A 23,139-nucleotide genomic window follows, 5' to 3' on the forward strand; every position below is an offset into this window, starting at 1 on the left:
AAATGTTGCAAGAGGCAAACAAAACCAAGCAAACAAACCAGCTCATCAACCACTGAGTGGTTGCTTTTTTCTGTTATTTCCAGAAGTGAAGATGTTACCACACACACAAATCAATATTTTATTTTTTCCCTCCTGCTAGAAAATAGTTGCAGCATGTATATATGATCGAGTGATTTATAAGTCTTTGATGTTGGCAAAAAGACTGAATGATTGAGGTATTTGATTTAATCCTTCAATCCTTTTTTAATAAACAGACAATGTTGGTGTTTAAGTTTCATTTTAAAAAGAGCAGACATAACTAATAGGCTGACATTTGGAGAACATGATGTTATATGTTTGCTTGCTGAGAGCTATATGGAAGATTAATTCCAGGGAGGCTTCAGACAGCAGCTAATTAGCTTATATTAAAGACGGTAAACAAGGGGAATCGGCTCTGTTAAAAATAAGCATACCAGCACCTCTTAAGTTTACCTTAAAGTAATAAGCTTAACCCACAAAATGACTATTTCGATAACAGTTACTCACCCCAAGTTTCTGATTTTTTTTTTCTTCTCAAATCTCCACAGTGAGGCAATGTCCAGAAGCAAGAGGAAAGCCTTGACAAAATAAAGGAAATGGGGGCAGCATGCAGCAGAAAGATCTATCAAAACCATCAAATAGGCCTTCATTTACAGTCATTTGGTCACATATTAACAAACATATATATTTTGCCAAATCTTAACTATAAAACAGACTCACTTCTTGTCTGTTTGAGTTCACAGTGGTTTAAAAAGTTATTAAAGTATTCCCTCAACACATTATATCTTGTTTGATATTATGAAGTCCTATGTGGTGCTCGTAAGGGAATTTGTTACCCTAAAATAGAGCCAGGTTTCCCTCAGTTTACCAGTTTGAATGCTAAGCTAACCGTCTCGGGCTGTTGCGCAACATTTGGCATAACCCATTTTGTGTTCAATTAACGGATGAACAGAAATTCTTAGAAGCAGTCTTTACTCGCACCATATTCAATTATACATTTACGTATACTGACAAAAGAATATGTTCTGGTGATTGTAAAGTAAGACAGCTAAACTGGGTACATCACTTCATAAGATATTAACCAGTATGAGGATGGAAAGAGTTAAGACTGCAGATTCAGTTCACTCTCTGTCAGCGACATTACTGAGCGCCCCTCCAGAGGCTGTGGGTGGGCACATGTGATGGTCTGTGGCAGGAAGACCTTCTTCTTGTTCTTCTGAAGCCACCTCCAGAGGTACTCCACCTTCCCGTCACACAGCCAGGGGTTGTTGGTTATGTCTAGCCCCTCCTCATCCAGAGAGCTCAGAGGCTCCAGCAAACCTGCAGGGATGTGGCTCAGCTGGTTGTCATCCAGGCTGAGGTGTCTGAGCTGAGAGAGCTCTTGAAAAACATTTGTGGGGAGTTTGTTGAGCTTATTCCGAGAGAGGAACAGATAGGTGAGGTTACGGGTGCTATGAAGTACAGATGGATCCAGTGTTTCGAGCTTGTTGTTTTGCAGGTTAAGCGTCTCTAGTTTGGTCAACGAGTCCAGAGAATCTGCAAAAACCTTCTCAAGGCGGTTGTTGGCGAGGTCCAGTCTCTCCAGGTGGGGCAGCTTCTGAAGAAGAGCAGTCGGGACCTTCATTAAACTGTTCCCAGATAAGTCCAACCAGGTGATGCTGCTGTTATCAGGGAGCCACTCAGCCTCTGCTTTTTCAATAAGATTATTCTTCAGCACCAAGTCCTTGAGCGGGGCATGGTTAAAGGTGCCCGCAGGCAGGTTGTTTAGTCTGTTTCCTGTAAGATCCAAAGTGTTGAGGAGAGGAACGCCTCTGAGGAGATGAGGGGAAAGGCTCTGCAGGTGGTTACTGTACAGGTGGAGCCCTTGCAGCAGTGGTGTGACGTTTAGGTGCTCCTCGGAGATAGAAGTGATGTTTGTAAACTGGATGGTCAGAATGGTGGTGTTCTTCGGGAATCCCTCGGAGGGGTACTCTGTCAGGGGAACCGCATTGCAGACCACTTCAGCTCTTCTGTGGTAGCATTTGCAGAGTGGTGGACAGGAGAGAGTGCCATGGCAGAAATATGCTAAGCAGAGGATAGCAAAGGCACACCAGGACTTCATTACTAGGAGAAGAGGACACAGAGTTAACGATCAAGAAAAATAAAATAACAAATGGATTAAATATCTCGAGGTATTTCACCACTGCAAATCATACACAATATTTCAAGTGTATGAAGTTCATGTTAGGGTTACAGAATAAAATGTAGGTCTATAGAAATGTAACCTAAAAATAAAACTTATGTTAATGCACTTTAATAATAAAGTAAACATGTTGTCCATGCATAAGATTTCCAGTCCCATAACAAAATAAGACTTACTGTTGTTTCCCGACGGCTCCGTCTGTCAGATTCAGCAGCAGTCACTTGCAAATGATTGAGTCATTTGGGCAGCAGAACCCCCCGATGTAATCATTACTTATTAAGTAAACAAGGAGCCACTCAATGTAGTCATTTGTCAAGGACAAGCAGTTGCAACAGATTGTGACTCCAACCTGCAGGGAAAGTAAGAAACCTGGAAACTGAGTTTATGTCGGTTTATTGAATAACATTTTACATTTCTGCTAACTGTCAAAAGTATGATGTTGAAGTGCAGGGTTTAATGGTTCGCATATGAAGTTTAAATTCTAATGGTTCGCCACGGAGCCAAATAGATGTTTACACTATTTTGCACTTTGGATTTTTTCAGATAAGGGGAGGAGGAGGAGAGGTTAAAATCATCCATTTAAAATGACATGAATCTGATTTATTTTGCTAAAAATGTAAGTGGTATTCAGATAATTAACATTTACATAATGCAGAAAAATAGCCTCTGTATAGAATATAATTGTACTTGTTGAAGTGAATCCTGTTTTAATTAACTGATAGTTTCCGTAATCTATAATTAATAATAATAATAATAATAATAATAATAATAATTCATTAGATCTTCATGTGTTGTATATTAAATCTTCGCCTGTTCGGTAAAAAGTAAGTAAGTAAAAATACAACATTTCCCAGTTAAAGAAGAGTAGCAGCGTGAAATTGACCTCAAATGAATACTTCTAAACTGTTTCAAAACTCTGAAAGAAATGCATCCTTTTTCAGAAATGTAAATAAAAAAGGAATGAGCGAAAGGCTGCGTGCCACCTGAGGTCTCAGCTGTCGGTACAGCAGGTTTCACGGGTATTGAAGCAGAGCATAGAGTCACACGGCTGATCGACAGAATGGATCAGACCTGCAGTATGAAACACGATTTAAGCAGATGGGCAACAAGATGAACCATTACATTATGTATGATGAGTGCCAGTTGGCTTTAGGCTGTTCTGAAAGATTTATTTTAGCCGAGCCCACTCACTCCACATGCACTTGCGAGATAGACAGACCTATTCTGGTAGAGTTCAAATAGTCTCCTAAAATACACAGTAGTCAGATCTAACACCTGCCAAGGATTTCCATTACATTTCTCTGTTCATAATGTCAAGGGCTCTCCATTAATCCCATGGTCTTCTATTTATGACATTACTTTAGTATTGTACAGTCTAAAATACAGATTATTTATTTAGATGACCAAGATCTCACTGATACGTCATCAATCATTTAGGTACAGTGTATTGAATTATAGTGGCCCTATTAAGCTTTTTGGGGGTTTTCTCTCTTCTTTAGTGTATTATATAGATTTTTGTGCAAGTAAATGGTCTGCAAAGGCTAAAATCCCAAAGTCGTTTGTTTACTTCTGTGACATAATGAAATCACAATCAATGCTACACTCGCGCTTCTATTGGCTAGCGCTCCTAAACATTGTACGTGATAGGTTAAGGGGCTAAACATTTTTAAGCGGTTGACCAATCACAACAGAACTGGTAAGCTATCCCATCAGAGCACACTAGGCTCTGGTTTCAGACAGAGGGTGAAAAGAGGTGCTGCAGCACAGGCAGTATGAGAAAAATAAAGACCTTTTTTCAGCATAAAAGCATGTGAACAAGCAAGAAACAAACATATGAACCTGAAAATGACCAGTATAGGGCCACTTTATATGATATGTTTCGGGGGATTTCAAGTTTAACACCATATTGTCTTTTTGCTAAGCTATCCGGCTGAGTAGGACGGAAGTTCTTACCAACTCGTAAACGAAGCAAATAAATGTTTTCCCCAATATGTCAAACTATTCTTTGAACAATGAGAAAATCTGAAACTGAATTCACTGACACTACCTTTTAATAATTCAGGTACTGTGAAGCAGGGGAAAAAGTTTTTCCTTAATCTTCCTGTCAAAAACCTCAAGACTAACTCATTCAGTATCCATTTCATTTACTCCCTGCCTACTGCTTTTGATGCGGTTTTACTGCAGGGGGAGCTTTGCATTGAATCTGTACTGAAAGGTTTCCAACAGGACATGAATACACTGATTTAATCATTAGGACCATAGTCATGCTTTGTTATATCAAGACACATCTCTCAAACCTCTACATTGGATTTGAAACATTACATTAAAAATGAATTACTCAGTTTTTAGGGTTACAGAATTTTATTTCTATGTCATTGTCATGAATGGCGAGAAAGGAACATATGGTTTCTATTCAATTCACATTATTATCTTACATTGTAACAGGTCTACTTTGTGTAATGAAAACCATATTCATTTACAAGGCAAGCATATACTGTATAATGTGCTGCCGACTTGTATCCATAAAAATAATCATATACTATGAGCTACGCTTTCTGTGTTACAATACAGACAGACCTCTTGATCCTATATACAAATGTTCACACACATGCCTAACAAACATAAACCCATGTGATTCACTGCATCTGACAGAATAAAATGTCCATGTTTTTTCATGATGGTTATAAATAAAGCACTTTTAATCAGTTTCTTAAAACATTTTTTGGGATGTAGTCTCACTCTAATGTGACTGCTCATTTTCCTCTTGTTAAAATGACAAAGGCAGCCTCAGTTCTCATGACGACAGCCGGTCTCTGTGAATGTTTCTGTCCATGATTAGCAGGGTTTTTTTCAGTCTACTTCCCTGATGAAATAACACATGAAGGCACTGAGTCCAGACTGCGGGTGTTTATCCATAAAGATGAAAATACACATCTTTGATGAGCCAGGGTTAACTGTGAAGAGAGAGAGAGGGAGAGCGGGAGAGAAAGAAAATGATGTGAAAACCTGGTGATGCTACCAACAGAATGGATGGACTTCAAAGGCACGCCCACACAAAATCCACACATATTAAACCAGGAAGCTTTCCAGTAGCCACACAATGCATGAGTAAAATGCAAAAACAGCAGACGGATTCATCCTAGTCTGCATGTTTGAAAGAATTGAAATATTAAAGCATTTTGTGATATGCGCTTATCGATTTCTGCCCACAGTTTGATGAGAAAACTGATACCATTCACAGTACAAGTAATGATACAGCCAGCAGACATACAGCTTAGCTTAGTATAAAGACTGGAAACCAGTAGCCTGGCTTATTTTATGCTTCAATAACTTTTAGTTTGAGTGAGCGAGAGAGCTCGTAGGCTAAATGTGTAACCTGTGCACATGCCAGACTACCTGTTTACAGTCTTCATGCAAAGCTAAGCTAACTTTCTGCAGCTTCATAGTGAGTGTACAGCTATGCGACTGGTACCATCACTTACCCTCTGCAGGAAAGTGTATTTCCCAAAATGACCAACTTTAATATTTGACTTCCTTCAAACATGCAGACCAACATTATTCTCAAAAATGTCTTCTTGTTGCACCAATAATTTTCTTTTTTGTTGTAGCCACGATGATATTCATAGAGTTGATGTTTCCACAATTTAGAAGTCACAAAAAAGCATGCCTCTGTCTCCATTAAGGCTTCCTGCACACGGCAAACACATGCAGAGGTCCAGTTACCCTCTGACCCCCCTCTTTCCCTTCCTTCAGAAGAACATATCATCATCATCATTATCGTCATCATCCAACGGCCAACTCCAGTCTTTGAGGCCAAACTCAAGCAATCTGAAAAGTAAGTATGAGGTTTACCGAGGGGTTCAAAAGCCTTTCGAGCTTCAGACACTGCCGGGTGCGATACATGCCCGGTTCAGCAGGGGGCAGTGTAGAGCTGCGAGTACTTATCCGACTTATTGAGTGGTAACTTGTTATAATGGGGTGAGTTTTAATAGACACGGCAGCACAGCGTTATGGAGGACCGACGGACAGGCGTGACAAGCTCTGCTACTTACAGTCTCCCAGCATGAGAGATGTTAGAAAGGTGGGGTCAGAGGTCAGTGGAGGATGATACGGAGCATGGGGCCAGCGCTGAGGGATGAGAGCCAGTTAGGTTGTGGAGGAGAAAGCACATTTTGAAAGATGGTTGCAGTTAGCTATGCCTAAAATGGTTTCCTACTACTATTAGGAGGCTAGTGAGACTGAGAGGCCATGACGGAGCATCACTGCTGCATACGTCGTTACGTAAGTGGTTCAGGAATCTTAAAGCAACTCATTGGTGAGCCCCAGATTTAGGCCCCCTTTTAAGTGCACCGGATTCCGAATCATCAAAACGGAAAACAAAATACTTTTTGTGGTTATTCTAACATCTTGCCAAAGGACTACAGTTGAAAATGAGCCTGCTGGCTAACACTGGCACATTTACAGAAATGTTGATCAGTGTGCACTGTCCTTTAAATAAATAAATGAAAAATAAGGGTTTTTGTTTAGATTGTTGATTCCATGTTTTACTGAAAAATACACATATCTTTAGCAAAATAAGCATAGATTTTAAGATGTTCCCCCTGATGTTTCTGTACACCCAAGAAATGTCTCAATGCAAAAGGACACAGTAAAAAAAGGCATCTTGTGACACTAAAAGGAAATTAAGAGATTAGCAGATTAGTAGTCCAAAAGCAAATGGTAACTCTAATGACACTTTTAAAATAATACTAAAATAAAATCCTTTGGTATCTGACAATTAACAATCAAAACATAGAAAACCAGTTCCTGGAGTTTTGTTATTAAAAGAAGAATACTAAAGGTTGTACTGAGTACAGCTAGGATATTTCACCAATTTGTCTTCACAGAAATTAAATGTCAAAGCAGCTCAAAACACTGTTTTTGGGAACATCTCAGGGCGTAGGCGGCTTTTTCTTTCTATTGCTTTTCCCTTGTTGCCAACATACCTGCTATAATAAAGTTACATTTCATCCATATTGAGTTTAACCTTGCGATTAACATGGCCATATTTTGTGTTAACAGTCATTCGATTCATGTTAAAAATAGAAACAAATTGAGATTTAATGTGAGTAATAACTGTGGAATATTTTCTGAACGCAGTGAAATCTTCCCTGTCCTCACCTGGGCTTCCCTGATGACTGCTGCTGTCTGCTGGGCTGGATCTTGATGGCTCCGCGATGGGCAGACATACGAGGCGAAGCCCTGGGTGAAGGTCTCGGGGAGTTTCGCGGAGAAAGGCGTGACGATGCGTCAGGGATGTTGTTTTGTGCTGCAGCGGGAGGACTCATGGTCGGGTGTTTCCTCGGGATGCGTTTGAGGAGGTGGCTGACCCAGCGCTGCTGCTCCTCCTGAGAGCTGGTCAGCAGAAGCAGCTCTTTGGCAGTGGAAATGTCATAATTCACTATAGAAGAAAACATATTTGTCAGATGAGCTCCAGAAACAAGCACAATGGTCGTGACGTACAGCTTAATGTTGGAGAACAGATTGAGGATACTGACCCTTGCAGGGCACAATAACTTCCTCCTTTTTGTCCAGGTGATCTTTGTGGCACTTGGTGTGGCAGCGACGGCACTCGAGTGCCGGCGGGGGTTTAAAAACGTTCCACAGGGGCCGAGTGCAGACCTCACAGCTGGACGGGAAGTGGTAGAGTGTGAGGACAAACTCATGGCCCTTGTGAGGGAAGAAGGAGGGGCGATCCACACCTGTCCCCGGATCCACAGCGACCTCTTGATCACGTTTAATCTCGCCTTCATTGGCATACAGGATCTGGGCAAAAGAAAGGAAAGTACAATTGAGGAAAGCAGAATTATATTGAGTCTGAACAAAGGAAGAGGGGAAAGAAAGACGGCAGAAAGTGTCTGAGCTTTTCACCTGGAATATCATTGGAATTTCTTTGGCATCCGCACGGTACACATCCGTTTGAGTGACAGGACGGACATGGAAAAGTTTTCTGTAGGAGGAAGAGAGAGTAGTCTTAGAGTAGATCCAGGATAATAAGAGTAGTCGATACGAATAGATAAATGCAGCATCAAGATATGCTTAGTTGAGTCAGTTTCCTCCTGTAAAGAACTTCTCAGATCATACTTCTTCATATAGTTCCCCAGGATTTTACTTCATTCTATTTCTTCCACTATTCTGCTATTTTTTACCCAGTCACTGATATTTTGTTCTTACTCTGCCTTTTATCTTAGTTTGGCCTTTAGCTATACTAGCAGCATTGTTTACCACTACTTTGGTTCAGACAGATCACCTGAATTTTCTCTGGTGCCAACTATGAGCTCAAGATTTGTTTTATTTTATAAGATGTTTCTCACAACTACTGGATAGATTACAATGACATTTTTCATGTAGCTCCATCATCAGGATAAATGTATCAAGTACTTTTGTTCATGACCACTGCTAAAGTAATGAAAGCAGTTTAAGCTTTACTTTGTTATAATAGCATGTCGCAGAATGCTGCTACGCTTAACGTCTGCTAAACTTCATGCTAGCAAAATAACGTTAGCATTTAGCACTTCTGTACCTCACAGAGCCCCTTGCATGTCACCTGTTAGTATGACAACTCAAATAAACACAGTTTAAAAAGTGCTTTACACATACATTATACCACTAGTATTATTTCTAGTACAACATGTTGAAAGCATGCTTTAAATGACTCACTCGATGTCCAGAGTCATGAAAGGATTAGCCTGCTCTCGATCCAGCTCGCTGTTGTAGAACAGGATCTTCTTACTGCTCACAACTACATACTTTGAAGAAAAGGAAACAAGGGTCAAGAGGTTAGACGGGGGAATTACCCTAATGGAAATGGTGATTACTAAGAAAACAAATGTGTAGGTATGAGATATAGCAGTGGAGGATACATTACTTTTTTGTCCCAGCCAAAACGCTTTGTGTTCTTGGTAGGAAGGGAAATCCAGCCCTGCAACCTGGAGTCTAGTTAGCAGAGAAAAAACAGGAAGATGTTAACACAAAGAGGAGAACAGCCTTTCATCATGTGCACCACTTTTAAAAAACACCTTGACATTTTGAAATGTTGACATTTCCCTCAAACAGACCCTCATCATTTGGAGAAAGAATGATTCCTCGCTAAAACTTAAAAGGCTACTGGCAGGAAGCTTTGCAAAAAAACAAGACCACTCTGTGGGAGCCAGAAGGAATATTAAATCTCAAATTACAAAACACAAATCTCTGGCACACAACATGGCAGGTGTCTGGAGAGGAAAAATTAAACCAAAATGAAAAGATGTTTTAACTTTTCTAGGAAAAACTCAACACACTTTACCATCTTTTGCAGAGGAATAAATTATACCAAAGCAGACGGGCATCAAGCTGTGAGTATTTACGTGTCCAGTGAACATTAGAAAGGATTAAAGCACTGCAGAGACAGAGTCAACAGAGTAAAGGGATTAGCAGAAACTTTGCAAGGTTGAACCAGGGTATGTTAACATCCAATTTGAAAACATTGGACATTTTAAAGGAAAAATTTGAATATCACGTAGATTTAAATGTTTTATTGCATCCCCATTCCAGGTTAGAACTGCCATGCAGCGTCACCTGCAGGTTCAGCCTCAGGGGGCTGTTCGTAGGTGAGAGCCAGGGGACGGGGGCCCTGCTCCACCCTCCCTTCATATTCTTCTTCACCCTCAGAGTCAGAGTCAGAGTCGAAGAGATTGTGAGCAGAGCGAAGGTTTGGCCGGGTGTCGATGCAGACAGATTTGTGTGTGCGCTGGTAGGTGAAGGACATTGATTCTGAGGTGTGTGAGTGAGAAATGCGCACTGTGCCAGACCAGGAAGGGAGAATTTGAGGTGAAGTGAGGACGGGGAATAAAGGGAAAAAAAGGAAAAGGTCAGAAAACAATTGGCCTGGAAGAGACTCAAAGTGAAAACAAAGGAAACAATCAGGAAGAAAGACTGCAGGAAGAGGAAGGAAGGAAGTGGATGCAGAGTTTGAGAATTTGACTTTGGACACATTGGTGCCAAATTAAAGAAGAATGAGCGCGAAGTCTCCTTTGTCTACCTGGGTATCCGTCACCCATGTCCATGTCGTTGCCACTGCTGATGCTGGTGGAGTCCAGAGAGTGAATGCTGAGGGAAGTGATCTGACACCGGAGCTGCTCGATGTCGCTGTCTTTGCTGTCCAACGCCATCTGAAGCTCCAGACGCACCTGGTTCTCCTCTGCTATCATCTGAGTAACGGACACAAACCATTTTTTAAATTGCCGTTCAATGTATTTCCTATGGTTTGCAGTTATTATACAATTAGTGTGTATATATTAGGGCTGCAAGAAGTCTGTGAAATCCTTCATTTAAGCTGGGAAATCACTGCAGCTCCACGATACTTCAATCAATCTGGTATTTAAACACATATTTAGCCTTTAACAAATATTGTGCTTCCTGCAATTTGAATATTTCACTGGTCCATAACATTTCGGTTAAATGTGCAGCCTTAGTATATGTTCATGCAATTTGTCGGTGTGCTGGAGTGAAGCTTCTGAATACTGACCGCCTGCATATCCGTCATCTCTCTCTGGTACTTGATGATGGTGCTGTTGAGCTTCTCCTTCTCCGTCCTCAGCTCCTGCTGCAGCTTCCTGTTCTCTTTCTCCTTCCTGTGCACCTCAGTGTCGATAGTCCGTTGGCCTCCTCGCCCCGACTCCCTCCTGTTCATCACCTCGGCCAGCTTGTTGATAGCCTGGGAGCAAAAACACAGCAGCTTCTCAGGGACCTATATGTGACTAATATGAATTCTTTATAAACTCAGGGAAGCCCGCAGGGATATCCCAATGTGGCTGCCAGATAGATTTTTGAAACTAGTTTCAGATCTCAGTGATTTTGCCCAGAGTTCAGTCTAGCCCTGCAGCTCAACATCATTCTTAACAACAAATGATGTGACATAACAGTTGTAATAAGTTAGACAGTAAAAGTTGAAATGTATCGGATATATTCCAGGCTTTCCAGACCTGCGTAGGTGCCCAGACACACACCTGAATTTTTAGCGTCTTTTCATTCTGCAGCAGCTTTTCAAAGGACAGTTTGTGCGAGTTCATCTGCTTCTCCTCCTCTCTGGCTTTCTGGATCTCTGTAAACATAGCAGAGAAGAATATTATAGTCGGGGCTTATATACTTTACTCACTTATCAGAACTTTTAGAGAAGACATCAATAAATTATAGTGCAACTTTAAAAATCAATATACCTCAGTTCTACAGAGGATTCCTGATTGAAGAGATTAATGGCTCCTTTCATGACATTTTAACAACCCTATCCCTATAAATCATCTGGATAGGTAAGACAGATTTTTAACAGGTTTTCCAGGACTGAGGGGAAATGTCATTCCTGTAAAAGTGTTCTCTATATGTGGTCCTCATTAACTTCACATGACACTCACGTTGCTGCATGTCTTTCAGCTGGTTGTTGAGCTCCTCTTTCTCATTGGCCAGGTTTGCCACATCCACCGTCAGTGTGCGATTGGACTCTTCCAGCTGCAGGGGTTGACAAGCAAACAAGACCACTTAATTGATACAGCACAACTAGCTAGAGACTAACGTAATGGTCATCAGCTTTTTTAGGGATTTTAAGTGTAACTCCGAGATCAAAAGGATGGTATTTGATCACATCAGACACTCAAGTCAGCCTAGATAGAAAAATAGAAGGTCTGTCTTGAAGCATTTATTCATTTTTGAGTCTGGGAAATTTAGAAAAACTGTAACATTGCACAAACTACTGGATCTCTTGAGCCACATCAAACAGATTCAGATATTTCATGTCATCTTCTTCCGATAAATAATGTTATATTATTTCATATACTGTATGTACTCTTCTGAAGCAGTTTGGAGCCTGCCCGGGAAGCCAGCCTCCCAGTTAGTAAACCCCTGATCTTATAAATGTCACCCTTTGGAGTTTCTTTACAACATTGGCCATTTGAACTTAACCAAAATTAACTTCCTGGATGTAATCAACTTAAAAAAAGGTATTGATCTTACCGAGCTGATGGTGGCCTCCTTGTCTCCGAGCTCCTGTCTGTGTCTCGCCATCATGTCTTTGATCTCCAGCTCCTTCATGATCTTCTCCTTCTCCAGATCAGAGTACTGCTCCTCAGCGATGGAGCGAGCCAGCTGCTCAGAGTCCGCCTTTGTCAAACTGGCCTCCAGCTGTGCTGTCATTGAACTCCTGCAGTGGAGAGAGTGGGAGGAAATGTTATTGCCATATTATGAAGCTGTTATTATGCCAGTCAGAAGCGGGCTGCCTATAGTTTGGACAAACATTATTCTTCGAATGACCTTTTTGTCAAAGCACGGTTTGCCAAGCGAGCGTTACACTGGATCATATTTTTAACTTCTTGTCCACAGTTATCTTTGGCTGCTGGGCATCGGGGACGCCGCTAATCTGATTCACTCATTCAGTTAAAGGTCAAGTCCTCCATTTGGGCTGTGAGATTAATTCACAGAGGGCAAATAACACTAATCTGGAAAGTCTGGTACACAGATAAATGTTATCTCGATAGTGTTGTCCTATGGATGATTTGCTATCTCTTTTTTATCATGCTTTAGTTCCATTTAAATTACCTCGTTTGTCTGACGTACTTTATACTTTGCTTTACTTGAAAATATAGTTTGTTTTTGTATGTGCATGACTTAGGTTGGATTGAATATGTTTTCTGTTTTGGTTGATATTTGGACAAGATAAGATGTGTATGGCATTAGATATTCACACACTAAACCCTTATACATTTACAATTGTGTGTGTATGCTGGTAGACCATAATAGAATCAGGTCTTACAGTGTCTGGACTGCTCACCTCTCCTGCTGATATTGTGCCAGTTGTAGCTGCGCCTCCTTGTACAGCTTACTGTTCTCCACACAATTGTCCTTCAGCTCACGAATCTGCGTCTTGTAAAGAGTCTTAGGAGGGAAAACAGTTGGAGATTAAATGTATTTCTCATGACAGATTTAGAATTAAAGTGCATATCTTCCTTTCCAAGTGCGCTATTGTTGATCGTTTGAGACTTGTTTTGCAGTTTCTGTAGACAATGTGCACAAAAGACAAATTGATGGTGAGACTTACTGTGAAATACTGCTCAGCCTCCAGTTGGTCCTTCAGTTCCTTCAGCTGGCCACCGGCCTCCTGCTTCTCCCTGGAAGAAACCCAACAGTCTGTCAATCACCATCCACCGGAGCCAAAAACATTTTCCTCAAAACAGATACGACGAATAAGATTCTCCACAGTTATTTGCCAACAACACATTTAGCTGCTCTGTGTGTGTGTGTGTGTGTGTGTGTGTGTGTGTGTGTGTGTGTGTGTGTGTGTGTGTGTGTGTGTGTGTGTGTGTGTGTGTCCGACCTGCGTAGCTGCTGGATCTGTTTCTCCATGACTTGCTTCATTTCCAGCAGGTGGTTGAGCTCCTGTTTGAGCTGTTTTTCAGAGGAGCGGAGCACCGACACCTGCTGGTTCTGCATCTTCAGATCGCTCTGGGTCATGCTGCGCCTGTGGATCTCCTCCTCCAGACGCAGGCTCAGGCTCTTTACCTGCACAAACACACACACACAAGCATTTTCAGTGTTGGCACTAATTGACAGATATGGGGGAAAGATGGAGGACAAACCTTAAGGGATGCAAGTATTGTTTATATTTGTTATGTAATAATCAAATTCTTTGTCTAATAAAAGTCTCAATATAAAGATAAATGGCCATTACAGAACCCCAGAGCACAACATGTCATAACTTTAGTTCTTAAAATCTGAACGGTCTTGTTAATGTGCCAGGGAAAGCTGTTAATATACGCAAAACAATGTGTGTTTTTTATAAGAATTATGAAATGAAGTATTAAGAAATGGTTGTACTTTCTATGAAGCGATTAATTAGTCAAATCTGAGACTTACCTCTTCACAAAGCTTATCCTTCTGTGCCTGCATCTCGTTGAGTTTTTGCTGCGCCTGCTTGTAGTCGCAGTCCAGCATGGAGTGGGTCTTCTCCTGTTGCAGCAACTTTGCCTCCACCTGCAGCTTCAAGCTTCGCTCCTCCTGCAGGGTGCACTCCATCTCTGCATCAGACAAAACAACCATGAGCGCCATCAGGGGATAATCCACCCTGCACTCAATACCACGGTATCGACAAAACCGTTTGTTTTGTCTTTGTTTAAAACAGCTTGGAGCGCCAGATGCATGTTCAGTAGGACAATCAGAGGGCAGAGTATTGTTATTTGGACGCCAGGCTGTTTTTAGTTTCTTTCAGGAAAGGCAGTTTTCTCAAGGACTACTTAATCAACCAGTCATTAATCTTTTTCAAGGGTGTATTGTTCCTTCTACAGCCTTCCTGAAGCCACTTTTAGTCCATCATAGTGGATACAACTGCTGTATTGGGTTTTCATTTTAACATTTGTGTTAAGTGGGCTAAGCAAAACACAATTTGATCTACTGAACACATGCTGATGCATCATCATTCACTTTTTCTCTCCTCCTCCTCGCCCACCTTTTAAGGCCTCAGACTTTGCCTCCTCGATGGACTCGTAGATGTTGTCTTTGTCTGCGAGCTTGGATTTGGTGGCTTTGTGTTCAGCCTCCTCCTGCTCCAGACTCTGCTGGAGCGACTTCAGCTTGAAGGTCAGGTCGATCTCTTGGTTGCTCTTCTCCTATAGATTCAAAGGAGGTATGCAGTCTTTTAATGGCCATCAAGACATATTTCACGGAAACAGGCAAAAGTATGTCAACGTTATCTAGAAACGTCAAAATGAAGATTTGCAGGGAGGAATATTTCTTAGATTAACCTTAATTCTCTATTCTGAAATTGGCAATAAGAAATAACAACCAACCTTCTCAAGGTCGTTGAGCTTGTCGTGGAGCTGCTTCTTCTCTGTCTGGACCTTAGAAACAGAGGACTTCACCTCTTTCACTTCTTCTTCCAGGCCAGAGATGCGTCCTGAGGTGGAGTGAAATAAGGAAAGTATAGAAGGAATAAATGTATTGCAGTGAAAGTAAAAACAACCAGAAAGTGCACCTGAACTGTTCAGTTCCTAACAGAAATGATTCTAGGTAAGGTATTAAATTATACTCCAGCCCAGGTTCAGCCTCCAAAGTGTGAAAAACAAAAACACTGAATGTTTATTTTCCTTCAACTGACTCCACCCACATGGAGAGTGTTAATAGGAAAAAAAGCATGAGGTATCGCTGCAAACAGGCAACACTTTTGTTTGAATCTGTCCCCTCTAACCTCATCGACTGGACTCTCTGTACGGAGCACGTGTAAGTTTCCAAACATCGTCTCACAAGAGGTGCTGGCTCTGTTCCGTGTTTGGCTTTCACAGCCTCTTGCTTAACTCTCAGCCTTTTGAATAGATGTTTCCACCTATGATCGGATATTTCCCAAGGCCCGGTCCAAAAATGATTCACATCTCATAACCAGCCTCAAACTCCAAGTTGTGTAAAGCCAATTTTCCTGCTACTTAAGAGATGTTTACTGAATAAAGATCGCAGTTTGATTACCTGCAGATATGGCAGAAAATTAAAATTGAAGAAGAAGACATACTCTTATTAAGACCTTACAAATTGCTTTTCTCTACTCTGTTGTGTTGACACACATTACACACACAGAAGATATACATGCACACACAACCACATGCAGAGGAGAGGTGGCAGAGCAGAGAGGCAGCCAGGTACCCGGCGCCAAGGGAGCAGATAGAGGTTAGGTGCCTTGCTCAAGGGCACCTCGGCAGTGGCCTAGGAGGAGAACTGGCACCTCTCCAGCTACCAGCTCACTCCATATTTTTTTTGGTCCGATCGGGACGTGAACCGGCGACCCTTCGGTCCCAAGACCAAGTCCCTACTGACTGAGCCACTGCCGCCTCTAATTGCTAGCCTCATAACAGTTTAATCGATGCATTAGAGTTTGGAAGATAAAATGCTTGTTAATAATGGTTTGCTGGATGCTTAGGGGATGATCGTTGTTTTGCCTTGTGTAGGTGTCAGGGGGGTCCAAACTGAAACAGGGCCACACGCCAAAAAGCTCAAAACTATTGTACTTTATTGCATTGTTAAAATGAAAACGGATGCTTAGTTTCCTAGATGCAAAGTTGTCCCTGTGCAACTGTCTCACCATTTTCTTCCTCATAAGATCATTAAGCATCCTACAAATATAAATATCATTCTTCCATTACAAAAAACCAATGATTCATAACTTTTTCTTAACATTTAGGGGGGCCTTTTATTTTTTAACCTTTGTCTGAAACCAGAGCCCATTTTTCTCTGATTGGTTAGCTGGTCCGCTCTGTTTTGAGTGCCCAACAGCCTAGGGGTGTCCCGCCCTTACTCTTTCACTTGCAATGTTTTGGAGCGGTAGCCAATAGAAGCACAGGTGTTACATAGGGATGTCACTTTGTTAAAGACTTAAACAAAGGAGTCCAATGGAGGCATGGGGGGAGTGTGTTGGAGAGAAACTCCCTCTGGGGGGGGGGGGGGGGGTTTGATTTCAGCCTTTACAGATAATTTACATGCACAAAAACCTACTTAACACACTACAGGAGAGGGCAAACCTCCAAAAGCATAATAGGCCCCTTTTAAAAATTGTGGCTGGCAAAGTCAACCTGTGTGCCAACTTTGGACCATGGGCCCCCCCTTTGGGCAGCTCTAGTTTAAACAGAAGCAGCTACTGTACAAAAATGGACTTGAATTAGCTTAAACACTAAGATATTGTAAAGTTTAAAAGCTAAGTCTCACCTTGCAGGTCCGTAATAGTTTCTGTCCCGATGTTACGGCCTCTCCTCTCCTCCTCCAGCTCGGCCTGCAGCCCCCTCAGCTGCTTCTCCAGCTCCTGCTTGCTGTTTTCGAGCTGGCTGCACTTTTCCTGCATCTCCCTGAGGCTGACCTCCAAGCACTGAACCTGTTTCTGCGCCTCTGCCTGACTCTTCTTCAGCCGTGCGGCCACCTCCTGCTCAGCCAGCAGCACGGCGTTGGCCTCCTCGAGCTACAGAAGAGAAACAGGCAGGATGAAACGTTTCCCTGCAGGCTAAACTGGGTCAGCGCAGCAGCAAAATTAAAAGGGATGTAAATGAGGGAAATGCAGAAGGATAAAGCAAACTGTTTCTTGCTTGAACATGGATCCTACAGTGAAGCAATTTAAAAGATGTTTAAGTTAGGTGGAGTTAAAGGCTCCCCCTCACTTGTCTCTGCAGCTGGATGTTCTTCTCATTGGAGATCTGGGAATTCTGGTTCTTCTTCTTAAGATCCTCTAGCTGGTCCCTCAGATTGTTCACTGAAGATACCGACACATAATCGAGTTAATGCAGTATGTGATACAACACATTCAGAAGAGACTGAATACACCACCCACTAATGGCCAGCATATAAAACCATATATACTGTGAAATGAGCACTGGTATGTGGAGCATATATATTCTTGTGGTTAATTAAAATGTTTTTAATGATCTACTGTAGGAGTCACACTGCTATGTGAGACCTATTTTGCAAGTGAAATATATGAAAATTAGAACAACTTAAGATCAACATGGATTCTGTCAGAACATTTTTCAGCTCATGATAAAATACCATTGCATTTAAAAACTAGAAATGCATTCATTAATCCTTTTTGGGAGTTTCAAGCCTTAATGTTAAGATATGATATCCCTCAGGCGCTCACATTCGTTCTCCAGGCTGCGTTTCCTGTCCGCTTCAATCTCCACCTTGCGCAGGTTTTCCGTGCTCTGGTGCTGCAGCAGTGCTTGTTCTCGCTCCAGCTGCCTCAGCGAGGCCTCGACTTTCTGCCTGCTACTCATCTAATGGGGGAAATCACAAAGAACGTGAGTGGAATAAAGTTCCTACTTTATCACATGTGCATAGATTAAATAGGATCCACTCATCCTTACCTCCTTGTCTAATTCTTCAACCAGCTTGTCTAAACGGTTGGTGGTATTTCTGGGAAAAAGAGAAACGTTTTATAACAGACTTCTTCCCACGAATCATTGAATAAAGAGGCACCAGACACCATCAACCAATGGCTCTATTCATTAAATTATGGTTGAAAATGATTTTCTTTTCCCTTGCTTTTAACATCATCCATTACAAGAAAGTCTCCAAACTCCAGCTCTGTGGGATGTCACTCAGTATTGTGTTAAGAACTTTAAAACAAATTCTGCTTTCAGCAATGGATAGCACACCGCATGAAATCAAATTCAGTATTTATACTTTATTATACAATGTCTGGAAGTGCCTGTGGAAATGATCAATGTTATTCTACCTTCACAAACGTTAAGATGCTGGTTTGAATAAGATGGTAATGTAATTATTTATAAAAAGGTAAAGGTTTGATGAATTATGAAAGAAAAACTAGCAAATGATTTCATTGTTGGAATAAGTACTACAATAAAAAAATACGTGTTCATTATTGTCACTTGTCGTACTTGCACTTGTGCTCCAGCTCATCTTTGGCCTGCATCTCATGGTCGATCTGCTCCTCCAGCAGATGAAGCTTTTTCAGCAGCTGCTCAGACAGACAGAAAAGTCTTTGCTTTTGGATCTCCACTTTTACCATAACATTCAGAAAAGACGCACAAACACACCTACCTCTTTCTTACTGTCTGAGCAATGATCCTTTTCCTCAGAGTTTTCCTGACTGTCCTCTGAATCCTCCACAGAGCAGTTATTATTCACCTTCAGCAGCCTGACAGATAAAGAAGGAAGGGGAGAACCATTAATGTCTTCAGCTGAGATCACTTGTGGAGCATTTCCAGCCCCAACAGCATCCAAGACTATCCTCATGTCCAAATTTCTACAGCCAAGTGACGCATTGAATCCAAAACCAGATCTATAATGCCAACTGGGTGGTCAAGGGAAACTGAATATTCTCGCCAAATGTAATGCATTATTATATCCATGCCTAATATGTTCATGCAAAACACTGTGGTGCTGTTAAAAAAGTAAGGACTGACGATATTTTAAACTTCCTCATCTGGACTAGTTTACCTTTGGAGAAACCCACACTGTTTACCAACATGGTGGTGGACTAGTCATGGTGGGCAACTGACTCTATCTCTGGGAACCATTACATGACTCGGCCAAATGGCTGCTCAATGACAAAGAAAAGCCATTTCACAATCTTGTTGGACGATGTGTGCTGAGCCTGTTTCTGCTTGTGTTCATAATTCTAAAAATGGAAATTGATGCAAACGTACAGCCAAAAGTGGGGATTATTTATAAAAGTAATATCCCTTAAGTTTAGAGCTAAGTAGCAGTTTGTGATACGTTCAAGAAATGCTGACCTTTTATTGATTGCTCATCATTTATGTATGAATTTTCGGGAATTTTTACCACCGGCCGTATACACTTGATTCAAAAATCAATTGATTTAAAATATATAGTGTCTCTATTTTGTCAGATTCAAGTAAAAGAATAACTTTCTTGCACACTATCAGTTGAACTTTTGGCTGTATGAATAAAAGCCTTACAAAAACATAACTTGAGGTTAAGAAAAAATGCTGAAAAAAGCAGTATGGGATCATAAATCCACTTATGTTTTTTTCACTGCTTCCCCAACCAAAAGGGAGCAGTTGTTAAAAAACTCCATCATAAGCAAAGGTATTTGAAAAAGGGCTGTCCAAACAAGGCTGCAGTGTGGAGCTCGAACAGGCATACAGTGTCTGACTGGTGTGAGGCTGTATTAAAGGTAAGGGTGTGAAGCTATCTTCTCTCCCTCTTGCATTACAGGCCCAGTGCTGTCCTTAAACCTGTGTCCCGAGACTGGTCCATGGTTAAGTTCCCACACAAAAAGAGCTAGACTTGGATTTAGTTTAATAATCAAAAAATATGAGCAATCCGGACACAATTTCTATGATCAGCTACAGAGACAGCATTAAATACTTTGTCAGAATTTAACACTTACTGGTCCTCTTTGAAGTAAGTAAAGCCGATGAATGGCAGCTGGTTGCCCACAAAGGCTTTGGGCGGAGGAAAGGTCTCGACATCCTTTTTATCAACCTCTACTTCGTCAAAGTTGCTGGTGTCGATGTCACCGCTCAGCTCAGGCACAACTGGAGCCACAGCTGGACGACAGAAACAGAGCGAGAGCGAGAGAGAGGAGAGAGAGAGAGAGAGAGAGAGACAGAGAGAGAGAGAGAGAGAGAGAGAGTCATGGTGAAAAGAGGGAGAGGAGGAGGTGCAAATCAAAAGGGGTTAAGAGGGATCGAGAAAAAGGAACAATGTTTTGGACATAAATGTAATGATTAAAAGCTGGTGCTACATGTGTTTAAATGTACAGTACATCTTGAACAGACTCTACATTTACATGTTGAGTCACATAAAATATCTTCCAACTACATGTATAGCACTGCCTGTAGTAAAGTAAGCTCTCTGCAGGTTGGCGTGAGTCTGACACCACTCCTTTTCCCACACAGTGCTCGCTTTGTGCCCCACACACGGTGCCTTTCACAAACCTAGCCAGCTCCGGTGAGAAGAGAGCAGGCGTGCTTTTAAAAGTCTGCACAACACAACAGGCAGACAAGAATGTGTCAAAAGAGCCAATCAGATAAAACTAAGCTAGTCCTATAACCTATAAATACTTCCTAATTGAGAAAATAAAAGCTCAAAGCTCAAATTCCTCACACCAGCGCAATTCTGGCTGAGCAAAGAGCTCATTACTGCTAGGTCAAGTCACAACCCTCAGAGTGACAAATGTGACTCAAAGAAGAGATCACAAGCACAGGAATGAAACAAATGAGGGGTAAATAAAAAGAAGAGGCAGAAAAAAAAAAAAAAGCCAAAATGTGGTGAGACAGAAAGAGACACAGGGCCGCTCCATGGAGGCCCTAGTGGCATGACTTCCCAGAATGCTCTCTGATAGCGGGCGGCTAATGAGAGGCAGCCGTGGCCACAGTGAGAGTGAGAGAGCGAGAGCAATCCTCCATACTGGGGCGCCCCTCTCATTAAAGCAGTCCACACAGGCCACACTGCCTGCCCCACCCGCTGCCACAGGGGGTGCTGCCTCCTTCCCATCCATCCATCTATGGGGCTGGCTTCTTTTCATCACCATCCCACTGCTTATACCAGCTCTACAAACATGAAGACAACTGGGGTGGGGATCTTCAATGGAGTCCAAACATGGAAAACATGGCCGCATTCAGTAGGGAGTAAAGAAATCTGACACAGGAGGTAAATGCAGCTCTGCGGGATGCCAGAATGGCAGCAGGAGCGTGTGTGTGTGTGTGTGTGTGTGTGTGTGACTGGACATGCATAACAGTGGCACAGCAGTGGTTTTGTGTTACACAGTGCCAGCCAGTCTGGAGTTCAGTGGGGAGTTCAGTCTGTTGTCTTAATCAAAGCCAGGTGAAGCACAAGAGAAAGAGCCTGTCTGTGATTATATACATACACAGGGGTCCTGTTCATACTACCAACATATACCTTTCCTTATTTCCTTCCTTCCTTCATTCTTCAGTGATGTTTACTCTGATGAAGCTATATAAGGGGAAATTAGTTTCTAGATTTAAAAGAATACAGTACAGTTAATATATAAAATGCTTTGAATCTTTTTTTACTAATTAGGGTGATTTGTTTGTTGACCCAGATTGATCTTCTAAAATAAATGAATTCAAAAAGGGTCTATACATACTCTATATCTCATTGTTTAACATACCGTATTGATTTTGCATTAACCCTCCTTTGTTTGCCTTTTTTTTTCTAATAGAAATGTCCTTTTATTTCAGCATTTAACATAAAAAGCTCCTTTTGTGGAGATTTCAATTAAATTGAGCATCTCAGTTTTATCAACGGTATGCTCATATGGGTACTATCTAAAATACAATCTTCCATAGTTTGATATTTCCTCATCTCTCTCCTTGCTATTCTTCTGGAGTGTATGCAGCTGGTTATCCTGCAGGTTTTGTGCATCATGTTTTCAGCTGCTCTGCACAGCATTTAGGAATATAATTCAAAGATATGAGCATGTAGACCATATATGCAGGCCCTAATGGCGGAGTGGATGGAAATAAACTATGAACTCAGGCTGAAAAGACGCATATCTGCAGAGGAGTGGGCAGGAGATGATAAGAAATACAACCATAAAAAGAAATAATAGAGGAATGGCCTTGAGCGGTGGAAAAACACGTATATTCCGAGGGATGGAAAAGTCTGCACCTGCATTGTAGGGAATAAAAAACACAATATTCAAAACTTGCACATGCACACACTTACTCGCACGGATGTTGTCGAAGGTCCACTGGTCGTTCTTGAAGAAAGGATGGCACTTTATTTCATCCACTCCGGTGCGACCCAGGCGAACCTCCCTGCACACAGCAACAGGACAGGAGTGTGAGCAGAGACTGAACACAAAACACACCCCGCTGGTCCACTCCACCCAGCGCCACCATCAACATGTCACCCCGAAAAACACAGGCAAGCGGAGTGACCACTAGGCGCTGACCGCACTGACCAGCATAGAGAGCTGCATGACCACTGGCGGACACTGGAACTTCCTCAAACCCAAGATAATGATCCAAGAGGAGAGTGAAGACAGCAGGATCAGAGCACAGGAGCCAGCATCAACAACTCTCACTGACTCAAACACTGACTGCTAGTGCTGACTTCCCTCCTTCTCCTCTCTCTCTCTCTCTCTCCGTAAAAGTCTACAAACACTTTTAGTCTCTCTTTCTCACCCCCCTTTCCTCCCTCCTCCAGAGCCGGGTACAGGGCCGGAGGGGTGCGGCAGTTTGTGCTTGCCACGTGTGGGACATTCCAGACCCAGCCAAGAGGAAGAGAGGGCAGGGGCGGGGAGGAAGAAAGAGACATTTTTTAAACCCCCGCAAAAATAAAATCTGTCATGCAACCATGCTATGCTTCCAACAGGCCATGTTCCATGCCCAGAAATCTGCATGATTGTATAGGAGAAAAAGCTACGCCAGGAAAGGACGAGGATGGAGAAACAG

The 23,139-nt window shown here is 42.0% G+C and overlaps 2 protein-coding genes across 5 annotated transcripts in view; both read right to left on the bottom strand.

The window, feature by feature from the left end:
- Nucleotides 1-973: 973 nt before the first annotated feature.
- On the bottom strand, nt 974-2,612 carry LOC134876488 (leucine-rich alpha-2-glycoprotein-like). The gene is made up of 2 exons (XM_063901437.1): nt 2,377-2,612; nt 974-2,121 (listed from the first exon to the last, which is right to left on the bottom strand). Exon 2 carries the CDS (start codon nt 2,117-2,119, stop codon nt 1,121-1,123), a length of 999 nt encoding a protein of 332 aa, XP_063757507.1. The 5' UTR covers nt 2,120-2,121; nt 2,377-2,612; the 3' UTR covers nt 974-1,120.
- A 1,930-nt stretch (nt 2,613-4,542) lies between these two features.
- LOC134876738 (rho-associated protein kinase 2-like) overlaps nt 4,543-23,139 on the bottom strand; it is a 28,199-nt gene continuing 9,602 nt past the window's right edge. The window contains exons 8-34 of one of the 4 annotated variants that reach the window (XM_063901837.1): nt 22,409-22,500; nt 20,106-20,265; nt 18,791-18,887; nt 18,628-18,707; nt 18,094-18,142; nt 17,868-18,003; nt 17,392-17,483; nt 16,949-17,195; nt 15,049-15,155; nt 14,709-14,868; nt 14,120-14,280; nt 13,581-13,765; nt 13,305-13,374; nt 13,038-13,141; nt 12,224-12,410; nt 11,629-11,722; nt 11,227-11,321; nt 10,746-10,934; nt 10,260-10,428; nt 9,797-10,018; nt 9,108-9,175; nt 8,900-8,988; nt 8,111-8,189; nt 7,738-8,005; nt 7,361-7,640; nt 5,924-6,028; nt 4,543-5,154 (exon numbers count right to left, since the gene is read on the bottom strand). In XM_063901837.1, coding sequence (XP_063757907.1) covers nt 5,950-6,028; nt 7,361-7,640; nt 7,738-8,005; nt 8,111-8,189; nt 8,900-8,988; nt 9,108-9,175; nt 9,797-10,018; nt 10,260-10,428; nt 10,746-10,934; nt 11,227-11,321; nt 11,629-11,722; nt 12,224-12,410; nt 13,038-13,141; nt 13,305-13,374; nt 13,581-13,765; nt 14,120-14,280; nt 14,709-14,868; nt 15,049-15,155; nt 16,949-17,195; nt 17,392-17,483; nt 17,868-18,003; nt 18,094-18,142; nt 18,628-18,707; nt 18,791-18,887; nt 20,106-20,265; nt 22,409-22,500 — 3,559 coding nt within the window. In that variant the 3' untranslated portion in view covers nt 4,543-5,154; nt 5,924-5,949. Of the gene's footprint in view, nt 5,155-5,923; nt 6,029-6,252; nt 6,329-7,360; nt 7,641-7,737; nt 8,006-8,110; nt 8,190-8,899; nt 8,989-9,107; nt 9,176-9,796; nt 10,019-10,259; nt 10,429-10,745; nt 10,935-11,226; nt 11,322-11,628; nt 11,723-12,223; nt 12,411-13,037; nt 13,142-13,304; nt 13,375-13,580; nt 13,766-14,119; nt 14,281-14,708; nt 14,869-15,048; nt 15,156-16,948; nt 17,196-17,391; nt 17,484-17,867; nt 18,004-18,093; nt 18,143-18,627; nt 18,708-18,790; nt 18,888-20,105; nt 20,266-22,408; nt 22,501-23,139 lie in introns of all 4 variants that reach the window. The other 3 variants (XM_063901838.1, XM_063901841.1, XM_063901839.1) reach the window with 3 other exon arrangements.

This window comes from Eleginops maclovinus, chromosome 15, assembly GCF_036324505.1.
Source record: "Eleginops maclovinus isolate JMC-PN-2008 ecotype Puerto Natales chromosome 15, JC_Emac_rtc_rv5, whole genome shotgun sequence".
In the NCBI taxonomy this organism is placed as follows: Eukaryota; Metazoa; Chordata; class Actinopteri; order Perciformes; family Eleginopidae; genus Eleginops; species Eleginops maclovinus.

Excerpts from the sequence above, each read along its gene's own strand:
- LOC134876488 (XM_063901437.1), bottom strand. The coding sequence starts at position 2,119 with ATGAAGTCCTGGTGTGCCTTTGCTATCCTCTGCTTAGCATATTTCTGC.